We start from the raw sequence: 27,921 nt of genomic DNA on the forward strand, positions 1-27,921 counted from the left end.
ACAGAATTATTACAACTGAAAATACACAGGCTTGTTTTCCTCATCCCATTGTCTCACCACTTGTAAAAATCACGCTTGCATAGAAACAGGACGTGTTAAAATTAAAGCTTCATCTGCTCTCTTCTCACCAAAGTCATAATCCCTGCTCCCAACATCGAGATCTCCATGGCAACCACCGTGGCTGTCAGCAACAGCACACTTGTCTTACAAGGTGCTCTTTATCAACTGCCTTTGTAATTAAAGAAAAATGAAGAGAAAATCTTGATTCACAAAGGGAATGATTTCTTAGGAACTCCGTTGAGCACAGTAAGCATGGGGAATGCTAAATATAGTTGGGACACTGAAGCACCAGCAGTGGTACAAGTTTAGCACTGATGGCATTTGATTTGGCACCAGTGACAATTCACTTACAGATGTCTTTACTGCTCTTTGGGTGGGTCATGAGCAGAATGACCCAAAACAAAGAGCTTTAGATTCTTCTACCATATTTCCCCACAACACATCCTTTGGCTAAGGTTTTCCTGAGATTAACTGGGTTTTGATGGTCAAAGCCATGCAATGAGATCAGGGTGATGGTCCACATGGAGTCATGGAACTGCTAAATGGAGGCTGGTTTCTCCCACATTTCCTTGCCATGTACTGTACAGAGGTGGTTCAGCCTCTGAGTGTCCTCCAAGATATTCTGACTTCAGGAGAGCAAGTTTAGATTAAATATTTGGGAGAAATTCCTCCCTGTGAGGGTGGTGAGGCCCTGGCACAGGTTGCCCAGAGAAGCTGTGGCTGCCCCACCCCTTGTAGTGTCCAAGCCCAGGCTGGATGGGGCTTGGAGCAACCTGGGATAGTGGAATGTGTCCCTGCCCATGGCAGGGGGGTGGAACAAAGTGGCCTTAATGATCCCTTCCAACCCAAACCATTCTGGGATTCTACTATCCACTGACAATCCATCAGAAACCTGCCTTGATCTCCTGGACCTTTTTGATGGGAACATGACCATTACAGGGGGTTTCTGTGATTCTCCTTTAAGATGGATTTTAGATCCTGATCTCCAATCCTGTGTTAAACCAGAGGGAATTCAGTCTCATCATGATCATTGTCACAAATGGGAAAATGAGGCTTGAATGTCCAGAGAGGTGGATGGGGTCTCTTTCCCTCAGGAAAACTTTGAGGCACTGCAAGAACCCCCTGAACACAACATCAGGACATCTCACCGTGTTGAGATTTGAAAGACTTGATCCTAAACTCACTGGCATTAATTGGGATTATTGAGAACAAGAAGGCAATGCTGGGGAAGCAGCACCTGGAAGGCAAGGCATGGGATTTTGCAGGGACAACTCACAATTGGCCTGCCGACCCAGTCGTAGGCGTAGTCAAAGGTGTAGCCTTTCTTCTCAAAGAGCTCTGTGAAGATGGTCCGTAGGTAATCGTAGTCTGGTCTCTCAAAGAAGTCTAACCGCCGGACATAGCGGAGGTACGTGGCCATCTCCTCTGTCAGGAAGGGGGAAAAAGCAGCAGCTTTTATCCTGAATCTTTCAAATGAGTTCTTAGAAACCAATGTCTGGGCTGCCAGCACTACCTCTGAATTTTCTCCTACAAGTCGTGGTTTTTAGTGACAGTCCTCAATGAAAAACAATTCAAACCCTTCTCAAGCAAAGATGGAAGTCCCATCTCTGCTCAAATCTGACTTCCACTCCTTCATTTATTCTAAACATTTGTATAAACAGAGTGAGAAATAAGCTCACTGAACCTGACAACAGGCTGCTCACAGGTATTTAGAATGCTCTTGCCCAGAGAAGCTGTGGCTGCCTCATCCCTGAAAATGTCCAAGGCCAGGATGGATGGGGCTTGGAGCATCCTGGAATAGTGGAAGGTGTCCCATCATGACATTGGCAGTGCCTGAATAACCAAAACTAGACTAGAGGGGGAGGGTCCAAGGTTAATTTACCTGAAAAGGGTTAATTTACAGACCAGGGTTTGGTGTTAGGATAATTAATTGCTTTCCTGCATCTGGGTTGCACTTTGCTTGCACATAATATTGAGTCCTGGGAGCTCATGTCCTGCCTTTTCCCAGCTCTCCCTTGGCTCATGGCCTTGACTTCAGCTGACAAAAAAAAGAATAGAACTGCTTATTGACACTTAACTCTGTCTGTAGCTTGTGGCTTGCATGGAGGAAAAAGAGGGGAAAAAAAAGAAGACAGAATCCTCTCTTTTAAGTACCTCCAGAAGGTGGAGAACAACCAGTTTCAGGCAAGGAAGGGACAGAACTCAGTTCTCTCATCTACCAGCCCAGACCTGAAGGAGCTCTGAGGAGGAGTATTGGCAAAAAGATGACAACAGCCAACCTGAAGCTGTTCTGCTTGGAACCAGATGGATTTTGGAATGAGACATCTGGGGAATTACAGTGACTTGAGTGAACAATGATCCCATTCCAGGCTTGCTGCCCCTCATGCTGGAACGACAGCTCCTACAGGAATGGGATTAATTGTGGGTGGTCTCCCTGGTGTCAGGACTTCAGAAATGCTCCACAAAACCTCCCAAGCCCACTCTGTGGCCTGGAGACCCTGGGGAAGGCACTAACTCTGTACCCTGCTCTCCTGGCTCCAAGGTCTGTTTAACTGGAGATCAGGTGTTGGGCTTGGCTAGAAGCACAGTTTAGTAACACTCTCCCTAAAATTGCTCCCAGAAGGTGGAATTCATGGACAGACACACCATTCCATCTTCCAAGCTGGCCACCTACGCCTGCAACACCTGTAAAACCTTCCATTTGGAAAAGAATTAACTCAGTAGTTCCAGCACGGTCATTTGGGAGAGGGAAAATAACAAGGAGCTTTTTGGAAGGAAGCCAAGGAGTAAAACAGGCATACGAGGCCCTTGAGCACTGTCCAGCCTCCTTGATGAGAAGAGTTTTGTTCATTTTAAGACCTCAGGCCCTGCTAATTTATAGCAGCAGCTCCAGTTGTTTGCCAGCTTGAGGAACGACGTGATGGATGCACGTCATCCAATACTTTCTGACAGGAGTGCAGGCCCATCCTACTTAACAAGGCATGGCCACCTCCAGCTGCACTCACACGATCCCATCAGGGCTTTACCTGGAAAGTTCTCACAGAGAACTTCAACTGGAGTGTTTCTCTTTGTGTCCCCAATCTTCTGATATCTCTCTTTTAAGGTGTCAGCCTGCAGTGCACAAAGACAAAACAGTTGTGGAGAAAGAGTTCAACCATGTGAGAAAGGACATGCTGTATGGGAAGAAAAACAAGGTATTTAATGCCCATTCTGGGTGACACCAGGAGATGTTGCTTGTAACTGAACTGCACCCTGGACTACACCAGTAGGAATATGTCACAGGCTATTGGGAGAGAACATCCAAGGATGTTCAAAACAGTTCACAAAAGGCAGGACCCTTATTAGTGTCTTACAAGGCTCATTTCTCACAGCTCAGTCCTGAGGACTGTGCAGGGAAGGTTTCATGGGAGAAGGAAATAAAGGTGCATGAACTGTGATGGCACATCTGGACCTCCCCAGGCTAAGGGCCATGGAGCTGCCTTCACAAACAAATGCACAGCACTTGCACAGCACATTCACAGCAATTTGGGTGAAATTCACAGACCCATTGTACAGCAATTTGGGTTTTCCTCTGTGCAAAAGGATGTTACCCACATTGATAATGACTCTAGATCAGTGCACTTCTCCTAAATCCCAGGCTGCTCCCACACAGCCTTTCCTGTCACCTCCAAAGCATCCATCACTCAGCACTGGTTTAACAGCTGGTCAACAAGAAAATGAAACCACTTGCAGTTGGAATTCCCACCTAAATCAACCCGAGGCAGAGAAGTCTGCTCCAGTTGACACCCTAAAAGTGGGGTTTCTTGCCTCCATTTCAAAATATGTCAGTTAGACCTGGCAGCAGCATAATTAGCACTGTAGACCTTCTCTGCAGACACAGCCCTGACAGTACAGTACTGTCAAAAGTCTAAGCCAAGGAAACATAGAAGGGCAAAGATGCCACATTCTAAATCCAGCTGGGGAGTCTGTGTTTGCCCTGGACCTCAAAAAGGAGTCAACTAATTCTTATCAAGTTTAACACAGAACTGAGGAACTTTTGTAGAACCTTGTATAAACTTGGAATTATTTTAGAATAATTTACAGGATTAATTTAAAACAGATGAGTTCAACTAAGCCAGAAAAAATACATACTAGAATAACACACAGAGAGGCGTGGACATAAAATCAGAGAGTCTGATTTCTTTCACAATCCCTTTCATGCTTGAAAAACCCTTCTTTCCTTTTATGAGCAGTTGCCAACATTTCTGGCATGTGCCTGATGTGGCTGAGCTGAGAGTAACTCAAGAGGTGGTAAAAAACAGCTGAACAAGGTCTATCAACCCAACTGGGTCTATACCCACTGACCAATGCAGGGCTCTGCCAAGCAGCTCCTGAACCCAAAGTCTTGGCTCCTTTTACCAGCAGGAGCTCTTGTCTTCCCTGAAAAACCTAACTTGATCAGTCCCTTCTCTCCCTTCAATGCCAAAACTGAACACAGTAGCTTAATCATCAGGGAGGTGATGGAGAAGTGAAGATGCAGCTTCCAACAGCTCTGGAGCCAGCAAATGACTTACTCCTTGTTAGCTCAGCTGATGGATGTTGGCGGCAGTCAGCAACTCAATTTCTTGCAGCTCTCCACATTGTACACAGCATCTCATAAGCTCCCCAGCACTGAGTGTCCAGTGTCTCTGGAGGGAAGCCAAGTCCAATACTTGTGCCAGAAAACCAGTTTTTCAAGCTGAAGTCCATCTGTGCATCTAAACCCATCAAACTGCTCCATTATAAACACGGATCACAGATGCAGCTGGGGGATTGTGTTGCCGTAACTGGAATTTCATAAACAATCACTGTGTCCCAGTCACGCTCCAGTTCAGGGCAGCTTCCAATCACAGCTCTCTCATTGCTGTCTCTGTCTCTCTGTTCAACCTTCTCCCCAAAACTGTACCAATTTGGCAATTTGAAGTGCCAGGTAAAGTATTTCTACCTTAAAATCTTCCCTGCAGCTAAACTTAATGCCTCGGTGTTAGGCTGCAAGGACACAAAGGAGAGGACAGTGTTTCTGGCTGGATTTTGCCAACGTTTCCCAGTGGATTCTCCTTTGGGTAGAAACTAGCCAAAGTTTTAAAGGACAAAACCTACAGCTTGAACCTACCTTCAATCCTTGCCAGGGCAGGCTGCCTCGGAGGAAATACATGAACATATGGCCAAGGGCTTCCAAGTCATCTCGACGACTTTGCTCTGAAAGAGAAGAGGTGAAATTATTGCTGCAGAAGCAGAAATGGCTCTGAGATCTCTGCAGCAGCCACACCTGTATCTGAGATAAAGGTACCACAGGGACGTTCACTCACTGTCTGCAGCTCAGATCTTGTGCAAAACCAGAAGGTTTTTCAGAAAGCCAGAAAATGTGTAAAATCAGCCAGAAGCCATGAGGTAACATGGGAACTGCACAACACACGTCCAGCCTGAGGTAGAATGGGTAACTCTTAATTGCAGAGGAATAAAGCAGTGCCTCAATTCTTCTCTGACCTGCCAGTGACAATGGTGCCATGTGGTGCTGGATCATTCCCTCTGGACTAAATGGGAATGGGATACTCACAACCAGCTGCAGGGATCTACCCTTGCACAGTGCCAACCCTTTCCTAATTTCCTCTGCTGCTCATCAGAGCAGATCAAAAATAGCTCCTTCCAGTGCCATGGAACACTTGCTGCTGCTGCCACATGCAGATGTTGTAATTATAAATGAAGGGGGGAAAAAGGGGCACAGAGCCAAAGGAAAAATATCCTAAAACAAGCAGCCAGAATGTCTCCAAAACCTCAAGGGAGGATATAAAAGAACAACAGATGTGGAGACAACACTGGGCTGGGCTGAGCTGCACTCTTGGGGTCACTGAGCTCATGGACTCATTTGGTGCATCCTTCCCTCCTCTGAACCCCACCTGCTCCAAAGAGCAGGATCCAGGATCCAGAGCAGATCCAGCCCATGACACTGCAGCCACTTAACCCACAGGAGATGCTGGGAGTGGGAACACTGGGCAGAAGGGAACTGAACCTACAGTTCCAGCAGTTATCCTGATAAAAAGGGGAAAAAAAGAAGATTCCCTAGGTAAGTTAGTGCAGGGATGCAGATGGACTTCCAGGAAGATGGTTGAGTGCACTTGTCTCTCAGAAAAACTGCAGTCAGACTCCTGAGTTTGAAACATGAAAAGATTGATTCCCCTGGGCTGGTCTCATCAGCTCCTCACAACCCCTCTGGGCAGGGACAGCCCTCTCAAATACACCCCAGAACTGATCTGGACCCTTCCCTTGCATGAGCCATGGTAGGAGCTGAAATCCTGTGGGAGATGGGTCCTAAGGAAGGCACACGGTGCACTTCAAACCAAACACATCTTCCCTCCACATCACCTGCACCAGCAGCTTCCCAGCCTGCTCCCACTGCACCCTCCCATTCCTCCATCCCTGCCTGACTCCTCACTTTCCAGAATTAGAAACCAGGCTCATCCCTCCTTATTCCCCAAAGACAGTGAGCTCTCCAAGTGGGAGCCAACATGCTAGGAGGCCTCCTGGAGAATATTCCATTATCTCACTGCTTGTATGGATTTAAGAGACTATAAACACTTAATAGGTTATTTTTTGCCTTTCAGCCACAGAAATGTAATCTTCTGGTAGGAAAGAAAACAGGGAGGAGAGGAGATGAAAGCCAGGTTTAAAGTTATTTAAATCATTCATTTTCTCCAACCAATTACTAGGCCGGGGAACATCCAACTCTAACACCTGGAACTGGAAGGCATTGGGACAGTGCTGTGCTATAAAAATCTATTTGTCTATCATCCAGTGCAATCACTGCCTGCCTGCTTGTCTTTTATCAGTGCAGGGCTGCTCCCAGTTATTTAGCTCCTAATAAAAACTGTAATTATGAGGCTTCCAGCATTTCAGCTGGCTCAATTCCTCAAAAGAAGGGAGGGAAAAAAAAGCCACATAACTGTAAACTGCATGGGGAGGTTCACAAATAGCTTCAGGGGCGCAAGAGAGCTCAGCCAAGATGCTCTGGGAGGTCTGCAGGATTCAAATGGCAAGCTGGAATGTGTCCAGGGAAGGGACTGGAGCTAGGGAAGGAGCTACAGCACCAGGAGCAGCTGAAGGTGCTGGGGAGGCTCAGCCTGGAAAAAAGGAGGCTCAGGGGGATCTTCTGGCTCTGCACAACTCCTGACAGGAGAGGGAAGCCAGGGGGTGGGGTTGGGCTCTGCTCCCAGGGAACAAAGGACAGGGGAACAAAGGACAAGAGGAAACAGCCTCAAGCAACACCAGGGAAGGTTTAGGTTGGATATTAGAGAAAATAATTCACTGAACGGGTTGTCAGGATTGAACAGGCTGCCCAGGGCAGTGGTGGAGTCACACCACGCTGGGAAGCGTTCAAAAGACGTGTGAGTGTGGCACTTGGGGACATGGTTTAGAGGTGAACACAGCAGTGCTGGTCAATTGTTGGACTCAGTGACCTCAGAGAGCTCCTCCAGCCTGAAGGACCCTCTGTGAGCTCCTCCCGTGCAGACAAACCTTTGCCAAGGTGTGTGTTGATGGACATGTATCTCGCTGTTCCAGTGAGGCTCTTGTGCTCCCTGTAGGGAATGTGTTTTTTGGTTTCAGGGTCAATGTACTCCTTGGCCAGTCCAAAGTCTATGATGTGGATGACGTGCTCCTTCTTGTTGCCCTGGCGGCCGATGAGGAAGTTCTCCGGCTTGACATCCCGGTAGATGAGGTTCTTGGAATGCACGTACTCCATCCGAGAGATCTGCAACAGGAGGGAAACGCCACTTGTGAGCAGAGCTCCGGCTCCCAGCAGAGCTGCAAGAGGAATGTGTCATCCCCTCCCTTCCAAGGCTATCACGCTGTGCTCCCTGCTTTATTCCCACGGAAATGGCAAAGGCTGTTTCTGAGGCGTTACCACTGGGATGCAGCTCTTGGCAGGACGCCACGGGGAGCTGCAGCAGCCTTTTTGTATTGATTTTAAACATACTAAACCGGTTACCAAGAGCTCTTCCCTTGCCCACCTCCTTCCCCTGTTGCTCTGTGTCTTACCACCTTCCTCCCTCGACCCATATGTTGTCTTAGACATGCCAGATTCTTCATGGAGGGGGATTTTTGGGCAGGCAGAAGCTTTACAATCTTCAAAGCTGACTAAAATAATAATTAATCTCACTGCTGTCAACTAGGAATAGCTGGAATATTTTTCAGCTTTTGACTAGTGTTTTTCCTGAAGTTTGACTGGATGGGAAGGTGGAAGGGCAGGAACCCCACTTCTGAGGTGACAGAGTGCCTCTAACAACACACCTTATTCAGAAGATCACCATTAAAATTGCTTTTGAAAACAAACATATTGCAGGTGTATTTTCAAGCAGTTCTCCTTTGGGTCCTGAATTTAGGAGAACATTCCAAAGGAAAAGAATTCTCAATTTCATTTCATTTGTTAGCTTTAGTCACTTTTATGTGTTTCAAATGAACACACATGAACCCCATTTATGGCTGTCCTGGTCGCAGCTGCCCTGCATGCCAAAGGGCACAGTGCCTTAAACAAGATGCTTCCTTGGAAAATCACTGGGACTGACCCAGATATTTGAGGGCTAGAAATGCCAGGAAAGCTCTGCAAAGTTCCACCAACTCCCAGTTTTGCACTAACGAGCCTCAGTCCCCAGAGGTCACTGCCACACCACTGCAAGGGACAGCCAGTGCCAGAACCCCGGGGGACATCCAGGGTGAGGGCCACAGCTTGGTCATCCCTTGGCACACAGCTGGTCACCCCCACTGGCTGGATCCTGCTGGGAAAGCTCTGCAGGCTGGAGTCTCCCTGAGCCAGCTCTCCCCCAGCCAAGCAGCAGGGACCCCCTGTCAGCCCTTCCAGCCCCCTGCTCACTCCCCTGGGCTGGCAGACCCCAACTGCTCCTTCATTTCTCACTGAATCCAGACACATTCCCAGCTGGCAGACCCAGACCACTCTTTCTCTTTACAGATCTTGGAGCCACACCTGGTTTTAAAAGTCCACATGCATGTGATCCTCCATCACACTCCCAGGCCCTGACCATGCACCCTATTTTAAAGGAAAATCTCCTGCATTTCTCAGAAAGAAATAGCAGCCCTCCTTATAAAATAAACAGCTGTACAGGAAGGGCAGCAGACAGGGAAAAATTAGCTGCAGGTGAGTGAGGCTTAAAAACCAGAATTTGCTCCAAGACTCTTCAAAGAAGGGAACAGCACGTGCTGCAGCTCCCTCCCCTCGACGCAGTGATTGATTCCAATGTGCAGAGAAAATGGGTTTCACGGCTAACAGCCATTATTTCCAATCAATTACAGGCTGGTGCAGAGCAGAGCAGATGCTCTTCAGTCATTCTTCACACTTTGAATCACCTACAGGACACAGCAGCAGGTCGTGAGACAAAAAGCCAGGCTGGGAGGCAATTCAAATGAAGATGCAACCCTTGAAAGTGGAACAAAGAGTTTCCTCGCCTCTCCACACATAACAAGCTTCCAAGTGGAGCCTGACTGGCTCATTTGATTTGTTCCTGCTACCAAAGCAGCTCAGTTGTTGAAATCCCAACAGCAATTAGAGAGCCTGAAAAGGGCCCATTTTTTTCTTCTTTAAAAACTCTCGGCAAGTTGCAGCAGGCAGGACAACAACCTGGACAGCTGAGGTGTCAGGTGAGCCATTATGCTCCAGCAGCAATCAAGGGTACTTATTTTCCTGCCTTTTTTCCTCCCACCTGCCTTTTTTGCTTCCACCACACACACACAGCTGCTGTGGGGTCTTTCATATTCCTTCTTCACTTCCACCTGCCTGGACGCTTCATGCTGGAGAGCTTTGCTCAGCTATGGCAGCTGAAAGACACTGCCCGAGTCAGAAAGATGTTTCTTGGAGTAGCTTCCATGCTTTATTCACCCTGACAAGACACTCTCCCTGCTGGTGGCTGCTGTGATGTGGAGAGTCTGGGCTGCAGCTCCCTTGCAGACTCTGCCTGAGCACACATGAGCAGCGGTGCTGCGGCACAACCCCAGCTGAAGAACAGGGGAAGGATGCACAGGTGCAGTGCCCACTCCTTTGGGTTTGAACTACAGGCTCCAACACTCTGATTAATTCTTTTATGGGCAGAGAAACCACTCGAGGAACTGGGACTAACTTGGAATTGCTCTAACACTGGGAAAACAGCAAGCACGGGAGCGCTAGGGTAGATGGAAGACTGTGAATTGCAGAGGGATTTTCATGGCCATGGCTGGCTGAGTCCATCCTTGAAGCCATAAATTTCCATTTCAGATGTCAGAGAAACCTTTAGGAGGGGGGAGAATCCCTTGGCACACAGCAGGACCCCTGTGCTGTGCTGGAGGAATGAGAGGATATTGTGACATTTAGCAGGTGCCAAAGAAACCCGTGCTTTCATGTGCCTTCCTCCTGCCAAGGCAGCAAGTGTAACAAACCCTCTCATCCCAGAAAGGTAACTCTTAAGAGACTGATCTTGACAGCAGTTCCATCTCTAGATCTTCCTGATAAATTTGAGCCCTTCCTCCACACATCACCTGCTTAAATATAGATCAGATCAGCAGAGAATGGAATTAATCTTGTTCAAAGGCAACTTTGATGGTCACTGGTAGAAAAACATCTTGGCACAACTTGGTCCAGGTGATATCCAGAGTATTTTTCCAATGCCTGGTGGCACAAGAGAGCTTGTTGTAAGCTGTCAGTGAGCTTTGTACAGGCTGGGCCTGGCCAAGAGTGAGAAACAGAAGCCTGAATAAAAAAACATTCTGCCTTGATTTATGGGCTGTGGAGACTGACATAGTGACCACATTTTAATTGCCAAGCTTGGCTTTGTTCAGGAGCTTCACCTATGGATCTGATCTACTGGATGTCTTCAGCTGCACGTGGAGTGTGGAGGAAGCAGTTAGAGTCTGAACAATTCCCCAACAGGCTGCCTTCCTTGAAGACTCATTGTCATCCAGTCTCTCTTGCCCTCAGCCAGGAGAGCCTTCCTGATGTAAAACTATGTTTGAATTCTCCTGTAATCACACCTGTCACTTCTTAAGAGACACTGCCCTTGTTTCTCCTAGAGAAACTCCTCTTTCTTCTAACATCTGTAAAGGATTCATCCTAGTCCTGGGATGCTGCCACCTGTCAAGCTCATTCACACCAGCCAAGCTGAAATAGGTATTGAAAAATATCCTTCCAGGATGTCTCTGGTTAAAAACTGACCACGGGACTGGATGCTCCTACAGACATGGGGATCATCCTAAGTATGAGGAGAAAGATCAGGAGACAAATGCCCATGGTTAGAATTACAGCAGCTTAAGCAGACTTGGTTGGTCAGAAGCAGGAACAAAACGTAATTCACGGATGGGAGCCCAAGGAGTTTGAGAGTCCAGCTTTCCTTTCTCATGTGCCTCACACAGGAGTGTGACACACTGACTGCAATCATTTAGTGTGGGAGAAAGACAATTTTCCCTAAAGCCTTGTGGCTAGAACAGTTTTTATCTCATTTGAGCAGTAAGTGCCAGTCCCTTTGGAAACACTTCTCCCAGGGCACACCTGAGGATGTCTGATGTGTCCCCTTAGATGTGCACACTCCAAGCTGGCAACTGATGCAACCTCCCTGAGGAGACTGAGAAGGCCCTACAACATCTCCCCATGGCCAGAGGAGCACCTGATCCTTTGAGAGAACATCAGCTCCTCCATTTCCAGCTGCTGTCCCCCTGCATCAGCCTCAGCCTGTGTTTTCCACCTGCCACAGTGCCCTGGTGAGCTGCAGCCTGGCCACAAGATCAACAGGTGATGCCAGTGAAGAACACCCAAGCCCAGAGCAGAGCTGCAGGACTGGGACTTGGCAGAAGGCAGCAGCCATGGCTGTGACAATCCTGATTTCCCCAGCAGTCCCTTGGGAATGAATTTACATCTTTATATTTTCCCTCCAAAGGTCACACAAGCCGTATCTGAGGCTTTGCCAGCTGTTGCCACTTGATTTAATCAAAGCCAACACTACAGATTAGTTTTCCATTGATAAAGAAACACTCAAATTCAAGAGAACTTGACTGCTCTGCTGTGGGAGGCCTCAGTAACAGGCAGGTGCTGTTCAAACTTCTGCAGTTCTGATCTCAGTTTTCCATTTGAGATTCTGCTGTGTCAAATTTCACTTTATCTGGAAAGGATTGTGTTCCTCATCCCTTACATCTCCTCTTCCCTACCACGCTTCTATCCACAGAGCTATTAATGTGAATATACAATCCCAGCTCTGCTGTGGAGTATCTGGGTGATCCCAAGGTCCAGCTATGCAAAATCTGGATATCTGCAGATATTTATGTACTTGGGAATCTGCAAACCAGTCTGAAAACCAAAAAAGCCAAACTGACTGGCTGGCCCCACTGATTTGTGGAAATTTCTGTATCACATTTAGTATGTTCAGCTTTCATGTTGCTCACTTTTAACACAAACCCAAATCCAAGCCTGGATACCTTCCAGCTTGACTTCCTTTCCTTTTCAGGTACATTAAAGGCTCTGTGATGTTGCCCATAGAACTTCCATTCCACGTGTCAGGAATTTAAACCCATTTGAGTGACTGAATTTTTGACCAAATTTGACAAAAGCAGAGCTCTCAAATGCTGCTGTTTTGGCTAAGGAGGGCTCAGCTCTCACTGCCCCGTGAGGTTTCAGTCTGTAGCACCAAACCAGCAGAACTGGTAGGAGTGTGGGAGGGTGCCCTGTGTGTCCCACGGAGTGGGTGAGAAATGAGATGTTCCTGGGATGTCCAAACAGAGGGAGGGAGCTGGGGCAGGGGCGGGTAGGGGACGTGGGATGCAAGCCTGTAGGAATCCAGCTTCACTGGTTCTGCTGTGCAGGGAGCCAGCTTCTCATAAGCATCATCTGACCCTCCCTACACAGGCAGGAGTCCTCCTCACCCCTGAGAAGTTTTCTTTTGTAAGAAAGATGGAGAGGGGCCTTGGACAAGGGACTGGAGTGACAAGGACAAGGGGAAATTGCTTCCTGCTGCCAGAACACAGGGTTAGATGGGATACTGGGGAGAATGTGAGGCTGGTGAGGCTCTGGCACAGGTGTCCCAGAGAAGCTGTGGCTGCCCCATGCCTGGAAATGTTCCAGGCCAGGTTGGACGGGGCTTGGAGCAATCTGGGATAGTGGAAGGTGTCTCTGCCCTTGGCAGGGAGGGTGGGATTAGATCTTTGAAGGTTCCTTCCAACTCAAACCACCCGGTGATTCTGTGATGGAAGAAGATTCTCGCAGCCCTGAACCTTGCACTGTGCCCACCCCAGGATGGAAGGACAGCCAAGGACACCCCAGGGCAGGGCCCTGCCATCACTCACCAGCTGAATGGCAATCATTAACACCGTCTTCAGAGTGAAGGTCCTGTCACAGAGGTCAAACAGATCTTCCAAGCTGGGACCAAGCAGCTCCAATACCATGGCATTGTACTTTCCACAGGGTCCAAAGTAATACACCTGGGGGAGCCCTTCAGCTGGAAGAAAAGGAAAAGAACTGGGATCGGTCAATGGGACAAAGTTAATTCCCTCCCCCTGCATGCACACCTTTTGTTAGGCAGTTTTATTGTCACTTCTTGAATATTCCATCTGATGCTGCCCAGCAAGGAAATAAATCCCAGCACAAACTGTGACTGAAACAAAGGCCAAACCAGTGCAGGCTCTGCTCAGCTACACCCTTGCACAGACAAATGGGATTTCAGAGCAATTAACAAGTCCACCTGAAAGCATCCAGCTTTGGCAGATTAAAGGGTTGGATTTAAGGAACAAGACACAGAGTTCCCTGTGTTCCACTAAACACCAGGCAGAGAACAGCCCCAGATGTGGGCTGGCACTTGCTGGAGCAGTTAGAAAGAGTCCTTGGAGAAAATGAAGCATGGCCAAAAAAGGGCTGCTTTGTCACCAAAATAGCAGCCCTTGTTTTTCAGCACAACCTTTTACAAAGTTTACACTCAGTAAAAAGGAAAAAAACATTTTCCTATAAAATAAGGAAAAGTTTTACATTTTGACCAATCACCACACAAAAATAGGTGCTCATGGTCATCAGCATATGTGCACACAACACAGCTATCAACATCAAACTGGTAGGAGCCAGAGCCCATCTTCCCACCCAAGAGACTGCTCTGTGGGAGTGCAGTGTTGATCCTCAGCTGGCAGGGGATTTTTGGGTGGCTCAGCTTTCTGAAAGGCATCAGAAGGAAAGTGAAGACTCAGAGAGCTGCACAGCACTCCTGGAATTACCTTTGAGTCAAAAAGGAAACCACAGCAGCCCATGGAGGAGGAATTTAGCACAGGCCCAACTGCTCATTTTGCTAATCAGCACCTGCACCAGCACCCGGCGTCCCAGCGTCAGCACCAAGCTGGGTAACATGTTTAAATATCTGTGGATTTCCAGTCTACACCTCAAAAGCAGCTCCAAAACACAACAGAAAGGTTTTGTTTTTGAAATACAGGGCTTTGTCTCGTGTCAAAACAAAATATTTGCTCCAATGCCCAAAGATACGGTGTCCTGCTATTCAGAGTAAAGGCTGAGCACGGGGAGCACTGCTATGTTTTTTTCCCACAGAGATCCACAAATTATAGTGCACAGGACCTGAAAGCACTGTGATTACTAATTTTATGGCATGTTTTAAACAAGTGCAGGCACACACCTGGATTTGCATAAGTGATCAATGTTAGATACAGCAAAATACTTGACTAATTAAGTGCACAGTTTGGTGCTGGCTCTGTGAGGAGCTCAGGCAGTGAAACATTCCAGGCTGGAGAGAATGTCAGCAACACAACAAGTGCATGTCCTACTCCAGATTTAGGGAAGCCCTGCTAATCCACCCAATGGCACTCAGAACTCTGCAACCTGCCAGCAACATAACAAATGCAGCACTGAGATCACCAAACTGTAAATATCCCAGGACTTGTGCTCCCAAGTGCTGCTGCAAAAGGACAGAATGCAGTTTGACAAAGATTACCCGAGGAGGGTTTTAATCTCATTAATTCACATGCTCAGGGAATCTGTCATCAGGATGCATTAATGGGATATTACAGAGTATTGCAGGAATTCCCTGCCTAACCAGTGTTTTGTAAAACACTGACCCAACCTGGGCTTGGGAGGCTGCTGCTCCTAACAGAGCTCCATGCTTTAGGAAGCAGTCACAGTCATTAAATCCTCTAGGAACACAGGATGGTTTGATGCTGAAGCAATTCAGAAAGCCAAACAATGATGGGATATGATCCAGGCACGTCAAAGATGCTTTCAAATATCCCCAAATCAACACAAATGGCAATTTAATGTCATCAGCTTAGTGCTGAGGGCTGGAATAATTGCAACAGGTCTTGAAGTGACTCACAGTGAGCCCCTGGGTTTTCAGTAAAGTCTGATGAGGACTTACCTACAAAGTCACTTCTAACACCAGATAAGCATCTCTACTTTTTAGAGAATAATAGAATAATAATAGAGAAGAAGAGAGTAACAGAATATTTTATGCAAAATTTAAACCCGAGGCCATTATAGATTCTAGATACAGACAAACAACAGGTACCTCTACCACCATTTCTACAAGTCTCAAATAGTGGAACTGAGGAAGGAATTAGAGTTAGGGCTCTGCTAACTAAGGTATGCAGGAGAACAAAACTGCAGAAAGGCTCTTAAAAAAGGTGAAGGATCCTGTCTGCAGATCAGGGGAAGATGAGAACATTTAATTTACAGCCTCACTTGGTAAGGGGCGAACATTGCAATTAAAAAGAATTTCCCACTGGGCATAAGACCCAGGAAGACAGATTATGGCAAGACCCAAAAGATGGGGATTTCATGTAGGGAAGGAAGCAACACTACTTGGTGCTCTCTGAGATCCCAATTCCTCCAGCTTTACCCACTCAGCTTACAGCCCAGAGCCTGGAGTACCCTCATTCCCTTAACCCTCAGGAAAGCTCTGCTTTCTGTGGGATCTCTGGCAAGGTGAGGCCTTAGTGAAGAACATAAAAAAACCATCCTAAATGTCAGAATACAGGAGACAGCATTGGCTTCAGGCGTATTTTTAGGGTTCGATTTTTCCCTGAGGGTTTTCTCTGACTGCCAGCTCTGCAGTCAAGGACTTCCCTCTTGCCTTTGCCAGACAAAGCTGCTGTAACATCTCTCTGAATTCCAGAGCCAGGCTGCACTGCTGAGTCCTGGATCCAAAGGAGCATGGCTGAGGAGCCCTATGGAGATCCCAGTCCACACCAAGGATCCTCAGCTCCACACTAGTTATGGAAATAAATTGGCAGGAACTTGGCATAACACATCCTCAGCTCACTCCAACTCAACATTCACCATCTTTTTGGGGAGAGGAGAAGCTCAAAAGATGAACTTGATGTACACATTAAAGGGTGTGTTGGCAGATAAAACTGGATGAAACTTGAGATACAGGCAGCTCCAGAGCCATTCTGAACAGTAAAAAGGGTCAGCCTAAGAAAATCTGCATAAAATTTGATGTTGTCACAGCCCATCTGCATAATTTTATGACGTAGCTTGGCTCTGTTTCAGTGAAAAGCATTGTGTCCTGGTGCCGAGTCCATTGTCACAGTGAACCACAGGAACTCCAGAAATATCACCAGCAGATCTGTAAATACTGAAGAAGGATGTTGCCAACTAAAGAGATTGATGGAGGAAAAAGGACTTTTTTTTTGCCTGGGCAGTTGGAATTGAGGTTTTTAATGGAAAGTAGTCGCAGTGGGAGAGGACTGGAAAGGTCACACAAAGCCGTGGTGTCATGCTGTAGGTGAGCAGCTCTGAATTCAGGGATGAAAAGCCTCCAGCAGAGCAGAGTCTCATACTGAGGATTCAAAGGTACAACTCAACACTTGAAGTACAAACCATGATCTGTTTAATGCAATTAATGCATGAAATCACATCAGAATTAGGAATTTCTCCATGGTATCAAACAAGAGCAATACGCTAAGGGAAGAAAATACAGGCATAGTATGTGCAGGTTCTCCTTTGGAGGAAAACCAGTTTATTACAGCAGAGACTGCTGCAAGCAGAAATCATCTCAATTTGCTTAACGGCTTTGGTCTCGCTGCTGAGTGATTTGGCTCAGCTACATGGAAAAGGGCCCACTCCACCCTCACTCTCACAGGAAGTTTATCACCCCAATAAACACAGACTGATTGCTGCACCGGAATCCACAGGCAAATTCTGCTATTTCAGCAGAGTGATGTCTTGGAAGAAATTCAAGCTGAGCACAGCGAAAACCTAGCAAAGCATTTTGTAGATTAAAGCATCACTGCTGGAATGAGAGCAAATGCAGACATCAAAGCCAAAAACTCAAGACTTTGATTCCCCCACACTCCCGAGACTGGCCCTGGCTTTCCGGGGATGCTAAACTCTCACTGCTCCTGGGCTGCCACCAAAAGGGACTTTCCCATCCTTCCTCGTGCTTTGTGGCTGAGCAGTTTGTTGGATCAACCCAAAATACACTTGGGCTTGAGCTTCAACACAAGAATGGGAACAGTAACAAAGAGCAGGATTACTGCTCTTCCAGAGAGCTTCCTCTGAGCCAGATTAACACCCGGAGCAACACCTTTCAGGAACTTCCATCACAGGATCAAGTGCCCTGGATGATTTGAGTAATGTTATCTTGCTGCCATATCTTTTACAGCATGACTAATGGCCACAAAACTCCTCAGACATCCAATATACTCCAAAAAAACCACACTAGTTCAGGCACACAGGCACTCCAAAGCCATTTCCAGGACTGGTTCTGAAACGGTGATGGGCAGAGATGCCAATCTAAGGTTATGCCCAAGGGAAATCAGAGTTTGCAGCACCTGCCCTGCATGGAGGGCACAGGAAGCAGAACCCACCTGCTCCAGAAGAGCACCTGGCCTGAGGCTCTGCGTGAGGACCATGAGACTATGAATAAACTTCATCAACAGCAAGTAAAATACACCCAAGGAGGAACGAGGGAGCAAGTGCAGGAAGCTGCACGTGACATCTACATCAATGGAAGGACAAGTGCCACATCCCCACACAGCAAATCACCAGAAACATCCAGAGCTTGTGATCAATATCAGCAGTTTCTGAACCACCCATGGTTTTTTCTCCCATGGGGAGCTGTTTTCCACTGCCCTTCAATGAGGTTTAGCCAAATAGAGAAGCTGATGTCTTCAATTTCAAGAATTAAAGGAGAATTTAGACCCTCTCCTCATGCAGGTTTTGACACTGAGCTCTATTGCAGAGGGGAGACACTCCTGAAGAGCCCCAAATCCCACACCCAGAGTGGGGAGGAATCCAAGGCCAGCAAAAAGCTGATGCTTGACGCAAACCCACGCTCTGTGTGGGCAGCAAGAACTCTTTCTCACTGAAAGAGATGCAGACACACACCAGAAGCATCAGAGCACAGAAGGTTCTGTGTGGTTTTAAGTGGCTCTGATGAATGGGCCGTAGATTGTCACAAAATTCTCATTCAGAGCAGAAAGTTTATTTTTACAAATCAGAGAACACAAAATTACACGATGAACACCATAAATAGCAACTGTGAGAGGGCTGAATATCTATAGCTAAAATTAAACATGTTCCAAACAAATTAAACAAATTGCTTTAGAGTAGTCAACCCATTTAAGCTGATTACACTAATGAGGATCTACCCTTCTCTTAATTTTCAAATCGGAATAAAATCCTGGCTGAAAGAGAAGATTTGTGATCAACATTGACTGGGCCAAGATCTCAGCTTTTAATGTCTTCAAACATGTCCCATGTAAATCTACCTGAGCATGTTAATTAACAGGTTATTTCTGTGAGCTGCAAGTAAAAAGACTAATCCTGCCCTTCAGATTTTGGAATAGTCTGCTTCAAAAATAGAAAGATGGGAGAAAAGTTGAGATTGGGCTTGTTACTGGGAATAACCTTGTCCTAAGGGTCTTTTATATATTTGATTGGATGCCTTTCAGAGATAGGCATCCAATCAAATATATAAAGTACAGCTGCAAAAGCTTTAAAATACACTCCTTCACCTTCAATCTTCCCTGGAGGAGCTTAGGGAAGGACAGAGATTTTGGGTGATTGAGTGTTTTCTCTTGTTTGAGAAACAGCAGCTGAGATGTGAAGGAAAACAAACAGAAAATGGAATTTGTGACTCCAGGCCAGCTCACCTGCCAGTGGAAAAAGAGGTGGTGGAGAAGGTCTGCCACAATCTCACCAACCACCCCTAGGCTTCACAAACCTTGAACTGGCATAAGATTAGGGAAAGAACCTAAAAATAGGGTTCTGATCCAACAGCCACACACAGAGAAACATCCACATGGAGAACCAGCATGGTGTGAGTGCTGCCAGCCTGTAAAGCTCCTGAACAGTTTCTTTGCTTTCTCAAGCTCTGATACTGTGGTTTGACAGCCCAAAATTTACTTTTAGCTCTTCCTCACTCACCTGAACAAGGTGAAGAGCAGCCAGACCTGTCCAGACCCCTCGCACAACTCCTGTCCCCAAAAATCCTCCTGCTCTGTTTGCTCCAGCTGCTGCCAGGCACTCAGCTCTGCTGCCAGCTTCTCACAGCGTCTTTTCCCTGCTTTGTCTGGGCAATAAATCACTCCTAGCAAATGCTGAATGCTCCTGCAGCACTGCCTAGCAGGAATTTCTGCAGCAGGGCTTGCTGCTTTAGCCCATCAGTGGGTGAGGAGGAGGAGGAGAGGCAGAGCAAGGCCCTGCTCCTGGCCTTGGATGTGGAGAAGGCACAGCTCAAACACCCTCTGAACTCAAGAGGAAATAACTCAAAGGAGAACATCAGAAGCTGGAAGGGACCTCAAAGCTGCCATGGGCAGGACAGCTGTATCCTTCCAGTAGACCAGGCTGCTCCAAGACCCATCCAACCTGGCCTGGAACACTTCCAGGGATGGGAAAGCCACAGGAAGGTATTGGATCAACACCTTCTGCCCCGATGATGGCAGAGGGAGCTGAGCTTTTCATGGGGAGAGACAACACTAAGCACAGCGTAAGGCAACAGCTGTGAGGAGACAGAGCTACTGTCATCTCCAGGGAGTCCCATGTGGACTGCAAGGCTCCAGCCTCACTCCAGCTGATCTCAGGATATGCAGAATGTATGTAAACCCTACTGTGTTTTGTTTCATTTTGGTAGTATTTGAATCTACAAAAAGAAAAGGTATGGGAAAAGGAACAGGAGAAAAACAGACTGGGGAAGGGCAGAAGGAAGAACATATTTGTTCTTGATGCTGGTAAAAATCCAAACAATTAGATTTTTACTTCAGCTGCAGAAAAACAAATCTCAGGATCGTTGTGTTATTAGAACAGGGTGGCATTTTATCTTCCTTGAGTGGTACAAGCTGGTTTCCTGATACCATGGCTTCTCTTAGTTAAACAACTCTTCACATCCACAAAGCAAGAAGCACTTGAAGAGGGGGTACCAAGGAGACATTCATATTTGCATTCACAAAGATAAAAAAAGGTGGGGAGGAGAATCAACCTTATCTGAAAAGGTCAAATGCAGGAAAACTTTCAAAATCTGGGTAATTTACCCAGAAACACCTATTCACAGGCAGTTTCTTAGCACTAACAACTAAATTAGTCAAGTGAAATTGTTTCTGCTCTTGACAAACACAGAAGAATAAAGCACAGCACAATAAATTGCTTTTTTCTCAAGTTTCAAAAGACTGAATTCACATTTCTAGGGCTTGTGGGAAATGACTGCATTCAAATCTCCATGTTACTGTTGGATTTTGTATCTAACACAACACAGTGCTCCTGTGATGATGGCAGCTGACATACAGAACAACCTTAAAAGAAGGATAAAACCAGTAAATAATTTTAGAAGAGTTATTTTAAACCATCCAAAATAAGTTCTAGCTTAAGTTCTATCCTTATTACCTTTCCCACACACCTGCAATACAAGGACAAGGATGAAAGAAAACCACTGGAACTGCCCAGGGCAGAGGTGGAGCCACTCAATAACATTCCTGGAGGGATTTAAGGCCACGTGGATCTGGCTCTTGGGAACAGGGGTACATGGTGGCCTTGTCAGTGCTGGGGTATGGTTGGACTGGATGGTTTGAGAGGGATTCCTTTCCAACCTAAACAATTCTGTGACTCTGCTCCTCTGCAGGTCACACACCTGTGTGAGCTCTGCCAGAGCACATCTGGGTGGCCAACTGGGCTCTGCTGCTTAAGAACACCCACAAAAAGCCAACCAAAAAGAAAGAAAGAAACCAACGAAGAAACAAATTCCCTCCCTCCACCCCCCAAAAAAATAAAAAAAATCCAAGGAGCAATTGGAAGTTGCTCCTGATCAGTTTCCCTTTGCTATGCAATTGCTCAGCCCTACCTGCTGAGAGGGAGTTGAGATGAAATTATGGGGCCCTTGTAGTTTTGTTTTCTTTTGAGAACAAATTCATAGAATCATGGAATATCCTGTACTGGAAGGGATTTACAAAGACCAACAAGGCCAACTTCTGTCCCTGCACAGACACCCCAACAATCCCACCCTGTGCCTGAGAGCATTTTCCAAACACTCCTGAGCTGTGGCAGCCCTGGGGCCATGATCATTCCCTGGAGAGCCTGGGCAGTGCCCAACCACCCTAAGAACCTTTTCCCAATATCCAACCTGAACCTCCTTAATACAGCTCCAACTATTCCCTCAGGTGGTGTTCCTGGTGAGAGGGAGCAGAGATCAGACCTGCCCCTCAGCAACATGTTATGCACATGAAGTGATGCATGTTAATGACATTACAGGCACAATCTCAAGAAAAATCAACAAGAGTTCTTGGTTGCTCAGCAGCACTCACTCCAGAAGCAGTGCCAGGGAAGAAGCTACTTCTGGGCAGATGAAAAACGCTACAAAAGCAGCAAAAACAAATTGCTTGTGCTGAATTGCTCCTCTGGCGCCCAGAGAACCATTCTGGTTTGATCACACCAAGTCCCAGGTGGCTCCTGCTCTTCCTCAGCTCATCTCCACTGGAGACTGTTGGCTGGAGGAGAGCTTTTCCCTGCTTCCTCCCCGGCTGCACACTGGGGTGACACTTCCAGGATGACAATGCAGGAGGCTCTGACAGCCTGAGCTGCAGCCACAGCACTGAGCAGGGGCCACAGTCAGTGTCACCAGGACAGCACAGTGACCTGAGGCATATAACAGGCAGGATTTGTCCTGGATCCAACAGCATTTCAACTAGGATGGCAGATCAGGGGTCAGATCCAGCTGGATAAGGCTGACAGGGGTATTGGACACGTACCTTTGGGTGCTCAGAGGAAGATGATGATGCTCGGCCTTGCTCAGGCAGCTGAAGGCCAGATTCCCCCCAGACTGTGGTGGGACAATCTGGTGCCATTTCTGGCAGCACATCCCTATGTGTCACCCCAGAGCTGTGCTGGGATCCTCCTGCAAAGCTGTGGGTGCAACTCAGACCCCCAGAACTCACACTGGTCCCACTGGGAGGGTGGATTTTTGCAGGTTTGCCCCTGCAGCAGTATCAAAGTAGAAAGTGATGGATAAGAATCAAATGCACATAAACTCTCCACAACAAAGCAAGAGATTGGCATCCATCAGTCCCATCACTACTGTAGGATTGGAGGGAAAAAGGGATTTTTCACATGAGTAGGAAAGTGTTACCCACACTTCTCACCACCCAGGTCCTTCCAGCCTGAGGGAAAACCTCCCACTCCCTCTAATGGCAGGAGAACCTGCTGCAAACAGAAGTTCAGAGGTGCTAAATCAGATCCTGCCTCCAGATACCATCTCTGTTTCACCTTAAGAGAGTCAAGTAAGAGCGGGTAGGAACTTTCAGACAGAAAAATCATTACTAAACTTCAGAACTCCAGCCTGACCCATCACACTCAGGCAGAGCCTGTGGCTTATCTCAGCTATAAGAGGTTTTCCAATAGCAGGCAGGGCGCAGCTCCAAAACACAAATTCCAAACCCACTGGAGAGCCTGTCTGGGAGGTGGGCAGCCCTCCATAACAGGACTTTCCTGGCACAGCTCAGTGTTTCACCTTAGAAATCTCCAGTGTGTGTAGCATGCCTCTGTTGCACTGGAAGGGATCCCACTAAATCCAGCACTCACCTTCCAAAGGGGAAAGAGCTTTGGATCAGGGCAGTGCTCAACACCTGACACAGCAGCCCCCCTCAAAACTAATTTTATAGCTTTAAACCTCAATTAATTCCTAAGTGCAGCATCCCCGTGGCTTGAAGAATGTTCATAGAAGGGACAGGAAAGGGGGACAAGCAGAACAACCAACCAGCTCCTAATCCTTATTAATTATCCTGCCCCTCATTGCCAAACTGCGTTTTTCATTCAATGTAAATATAAATTCTAAAGTTTATCTTCAAACATCACGTATCATGTGGACTCCCCATCCCAGGAAGTTTTCAAGTCCAGGCTGGACAGGGCTTGGAGCAGCCTGGGATAGTGGAAGGTGCCCCTGCCCATGGCAGGGAATGGAATGAGATGAGCATTAAGGTCCTTCCCAGCCCAACCAGTCTGTGGCTCTGTGGTCTTCACCTCCCCACCCTCATGTCTGAGGAACTCCAGTCCCAAGCACAGCTGGGCTGACAGCCAGCAGGGCACATTTCAGCTCAGGGTCTGCTAGAAGGCACCAGAAGCAGCACAGAGACCTTAATGCTGAAATGTCTGTCCCTCTCCTCAAGTCCTGCTGGATCCTCAGAGCACAGCACATCCCACAACCTGCTCTCAGTGGACACTGCTGACCATGAGGAGAACCCACTGAGGCATCTGGGATGACCTGGATGAGTCCAGCTGCTACAGGTTTATGGCCATGTCAGGCTTCAAGGAAAAGTGCCTCCAGGAAAGGCATTTTCCAGCTTCCCAGCATCCTGCTGCCCCCCTTCAGTTGCTGGTGTTTGATTTGGAGTTGCTGCCTGGAGTTGCTGGTGTTTGATTTGTGATTACTGCCACAAATACCGGAAGAGTAGGAGATGCAGGAGGACTTTTCGGAACATAAAAAGGAAACTGCCCTAATCTCATATTCAAATATTAATGGCCTTGCTTTAAAAGCATCTGATAACTTCCAATTGACAAAACCTAAATTTAGCCCAAGGAAGTCAAAACTTCTGATGCTGAGATGCTGAAATGGGCACATTCAGGAAGCCCTTCCTAACAAGGGAATGGCCACATGAAAGAAAAGCCATGTATTTTTAAACAGTGAAACATAATTCTCTGGAGATCAACAGCAAGCCAGCTCTGAAAGCAGCAGGGTCTAACTGAGCACTTTACAGTAATCCACTACATTTCATTCTGCAGTTCAAAAGACTGGAAGTCCTGGACCCTCAGGTTCAAGCTCCTTGGACTACTCTGGCTTTACAATGAAGCTGCTGATCACCATTCCTTAATATGCAGCTCAGTGTTAGGGTCTCCAATTTTTGCCTAAAAACATCTTCAGTAGAATGAAATTGTATCTCCATTGCTGAGTATCTCCCACCTCTGACCAAGGGAACACTTCTGTGCAGCATTTGAGAATGAGGATGTCTTTCCTTGTTGGTAGAAAAGTAACCCAGTATCTTAAAACCTTCAGGCCTACTGCAGGCATCTGAGGTAGGGAATGAGTGACATGAGATGCATCCCAAAGCTGTTTCCTTGTAAAGAAATGTCAGTTTTGTATCACCTTGCACAGATGAGTCACTTATTAAATACCTGCAGTCACTGAACACTGGCAATATAAAATATTTCCAGTATTTCAAAGGAGGAGGCTGCAGTGCTCATCCAGAGTGGTGTAGTGTGACAGGTATGAACAAACCCATACAATGAGTAGGACACAAAACACCTCAGGTGACAGCCACGTGTTGCTCCACACAAGTCCAAACTGACTTTGGGGTGCAAAGGGCAATCCTTGGAAGTGTCCAGGTTGGACAGAGCTCTGAGCAAGCTGGTCTAGTGGAAGGTGTGCCCATATGGCCACAAGATGAGCTTTAAGGTCCCTTCCAATCCAAACCACTCTGATTTTTTAATCATCCCCACCCAGCAGCTCCAGCCCCCTGCCCAGCTCCTGGCCACAGCAATGCTTCCATCCAGGTGGCAAATATGAGTGGGAATTCTGATTACAGCGACTATGGCCACTGTTAATAGGCATGTCCACACTTCTTAATTAAACAAGGGTGGGGACCACTTGCACTCACCCTCCCTCCCATGGCCTGGAGTTACTCCTCCTCCCTTGGGGCAGAGAGTTGTGCACCACGACCTCCCATAAAATTGTGGTGTTGGCAGCTCCACCATGGCGACTTGTTTACATCCATCCTGTAACGAGCTTCACCAAAATGACCCATAATTGCCACGTGAATGACAGCATTGTGCAACTGGCATGGAAAGAATTTCTTCATAAAGCACACCGATACGTACAAAATGTGTGTGGGTAAAGCAGGAGCAACACAGAAAAAAGGTGCTCAACACGAGCAGTCCCGACAGGAGAGCTCCACAGGCAGCATGGATAGCAGACAGCTCAGCCACACTGAGGAATATATATGCAAATATTGACTAGACTATGCAAAGGATTGGTTATTTATAACACCTTAATTTCCCTCAGTCCTACCTCCTGACAAGTAAACAGACTGCTTCGCTCTGGCGAGTTGTGCAACACAGAGAGATCCCAAAGTAAACACACAGACTCCATACTTCATTAGAGGTGAACTTGTTTACAGAGCAGGAATTAAAACAAAACCACAGAAAAACCGTCAATATTCTATATGTACTGACACAGCCCTCCCTGACTCAGAGCGTTCTGCTCCTCCACTGTGACTCATCCACTGCGTGGGCTGGGGACAGCAGAGATCTCGGTTTCCTGGGATTCTCCAGCGTATCAGGCTCCTCTCCTGCTCCCCACCACGCCACTGTGGAGGCTTGTGACGTCCCACATCCACTTGCCAGCGTTACCTGCCCGTGCTGGGGGTGACCAGAGCCATGGCACAGAACCCAACGCACGGCTGCCACGTGTGTGAGTGAATCACATGTGCCAAGGTGGGACTGCCAGGGCTGGGGGAAGGTGTGACTCATCTGCCAGCTGATATAAAAATAAACTACTACTGAATCAAAAATGCATGACTTCTGCACACGATGTGCACAGGCAGAAGCTGTCACTACGTGGAAGCTCGAGCATCAGCTCCATGCAGCCAGAAGAAACCCGGAAGCACGCAGTGCTCCATTTTACCTCCCAAAGGTGATGCTCACAGGGAAGGCATTCCACATGGCCTCAACAGGCAGAGATGCCACAGAAATGTGGTAACAAATCCCAGAATAGTTTGGGTTGGAAGGGACCTTAAAGTCCATCTCATTTTACCCCCTCATGGGCAGGGACACCTTCCACTACACCAGGTTGTTCCAAGCCACATCCAACCTGGCTTTGCACTTCCAGGGATGGGGCAGCCTGTGCCAGGGCCTCACCACCCTCACTGCCAAGAATTCCTTCACAATATCCCATCTATCCCTGCCCTCTGGCAATGGGAAACCGTTTCCCCTTGTTCTGTCCCTCCAAGCCCTTGTACCAAATCCTCTCCAGCTCTCCTGGAGCCCCTTTAGGCTCTGAGCTCTCCCTGGAGCCTTCTCTTGTCCAGGTGAACATCCCAGCTCTCCCAGCCTGCCTCCAGCCCCTGAAACATTTCTGTGCCCTCCTCTGGACTTCTTCTTGCAGCTCCTAAAAAGAAGATTAGATTCCTCTAATCTGGAATCAGCCTCAAACATAAAGACCATTCCTGTTATCCACAGGCCAACAGAGCCCACAGGACACAGCCAGAGGAACCCCTGAGACCCTGGTGTGCCACCAGCAGGACCCAGCTGCTGCAGGACTCCTGCAAGCCATGGGAAAAGCAGTTGCTTTTACTCATCCCAAACCAAAGCAGGAGGGTCCTGGGATGCTGCTGGCTGTGCAGTTCAAGCAAAGCCAAAGCTTTGTCCTTTGGTAACTGCCCAGGAAGTTGAACCATTCTGGGAGCTGGGTCTGTTTGACCATGGACAAGTAACTCAGTTTATTTCACAAACTTCAAAGTATAGAGGACAAATGGCATGCTTAAATGATTTATCCAGTACCAGAAACATGTTGGAGACTTGAATGATCCTGACTCCAGTCAGGATGCTGGAGCAATGTGGCTTTTAGGACAAAAACCAATCAGTAAACAGTTCAGTACAACACTGGCATTAGAGGACTGATGAGAACAACACAACTAGCTTGCACAGAGATGATTAAAACTACTTCAATTACCTTGGTGAGCAAATGGATCATATCCCAGACTACTTAAAACCTAAATGAAGTACATTTCCTAAAGGAAAAGTGTCCTTTCCTGAGACACCCCATGGATTGACCATCGGGTCTCTGACTCCATGCCCGAGCTTTGCTGGTTTGTTTTGCTGCTCACATGAAGGTAAAGCGCTCAGCACTATTTTAGGTTATTAGATATTTAATTCCACAGTGAGAAAGAAGAAGCTAGCAGATGGTCACTGTGCAGCAGGGCCTTGCTCGACTTCTGCGGGGAGAAATGTCCAAGGAAGAATCACGAAAATCCGTTTCTATGCACAAACATTCCTCCAGTTAGAAGAAGGGAATTACAGGGGAGCTCTTAGCTTCCCTAAAACAAGGGGGCACTAAAACATCAGAGACAAATACCAGCATCAAATATACAAAGCAGCACATCAGAGACATCTGTTAGTTGGGTACTCTTGACTCAGGACTTTCTCTGAATCCACTGGATCCATCCACCATTAGTGCAGTTCTGAAAAGCACCAAGAGGAGCCACATTCCCACAGTTTAGATCCCTCTGACAAACTTCTCCCTGCTCCATCACTTAATCTAGTGTGAAGCATCTTGAGATGTCTGAGACACATGAAATCCAGTCTGCTCCTTTGCTAATCCAAGCTGCCTAGGGGTCCTCATCCGAGCCACGAGG

General features: G+C 47.3%; 1 protein-coding gene across 4 annotated transcripts in view; it reads right to left on the reverse strand.

Moving 5' to 3' along the window:
- The window catches only part of CSNK1G1 (casein kinase 1 gamma 1), a 97,862-nt gene that overhangs the window by 14,422 nt on the left and 55,519 nt on the right, over positions 1-27,921 (reverse strand). For all 4 annotated transcript variants that reach the window (XM_064388440.1, XM_064388442.1, XM_064388439.1 and 1 more), the window contains 5 exons: positions 13,387-13,538; positions 7,591-7,825; positions 5,192-5,277; positions 3,087-3,171; positions 1,337-1,485 (listed from right to left, as the gene is read on the reverse strand). In XM_064388440.1, coding sequence (XP_064244510.1) covers positions 1,337-1,485; positions 3,087-3,171; positions 5,192-5,277; positions 7,591-7,825; positions 13,387-13,538 — 707 coding nt within the window. The remainder of the gene's footprint in view (positions 1-1,336; positions 1,486-3,086; positions 3,172-5,191; positions 5,278-7,590; positions 7,826-13,386; positions 13,539-27,921) is intronic.

This window comes from Passer domesticus, chromosome 14, assembly GCF_036417665.1.
Source record: "Passer domesticus isolate bPasDom1 chromosome 14, bPasDom1.hap1, whole genome shotgun sequence".
Lineage (NCBI taxonomy): Eukaryota > Metazoa > Chordata > Aves > Passeriformes > Passeridae > Passer > Passer domesticus.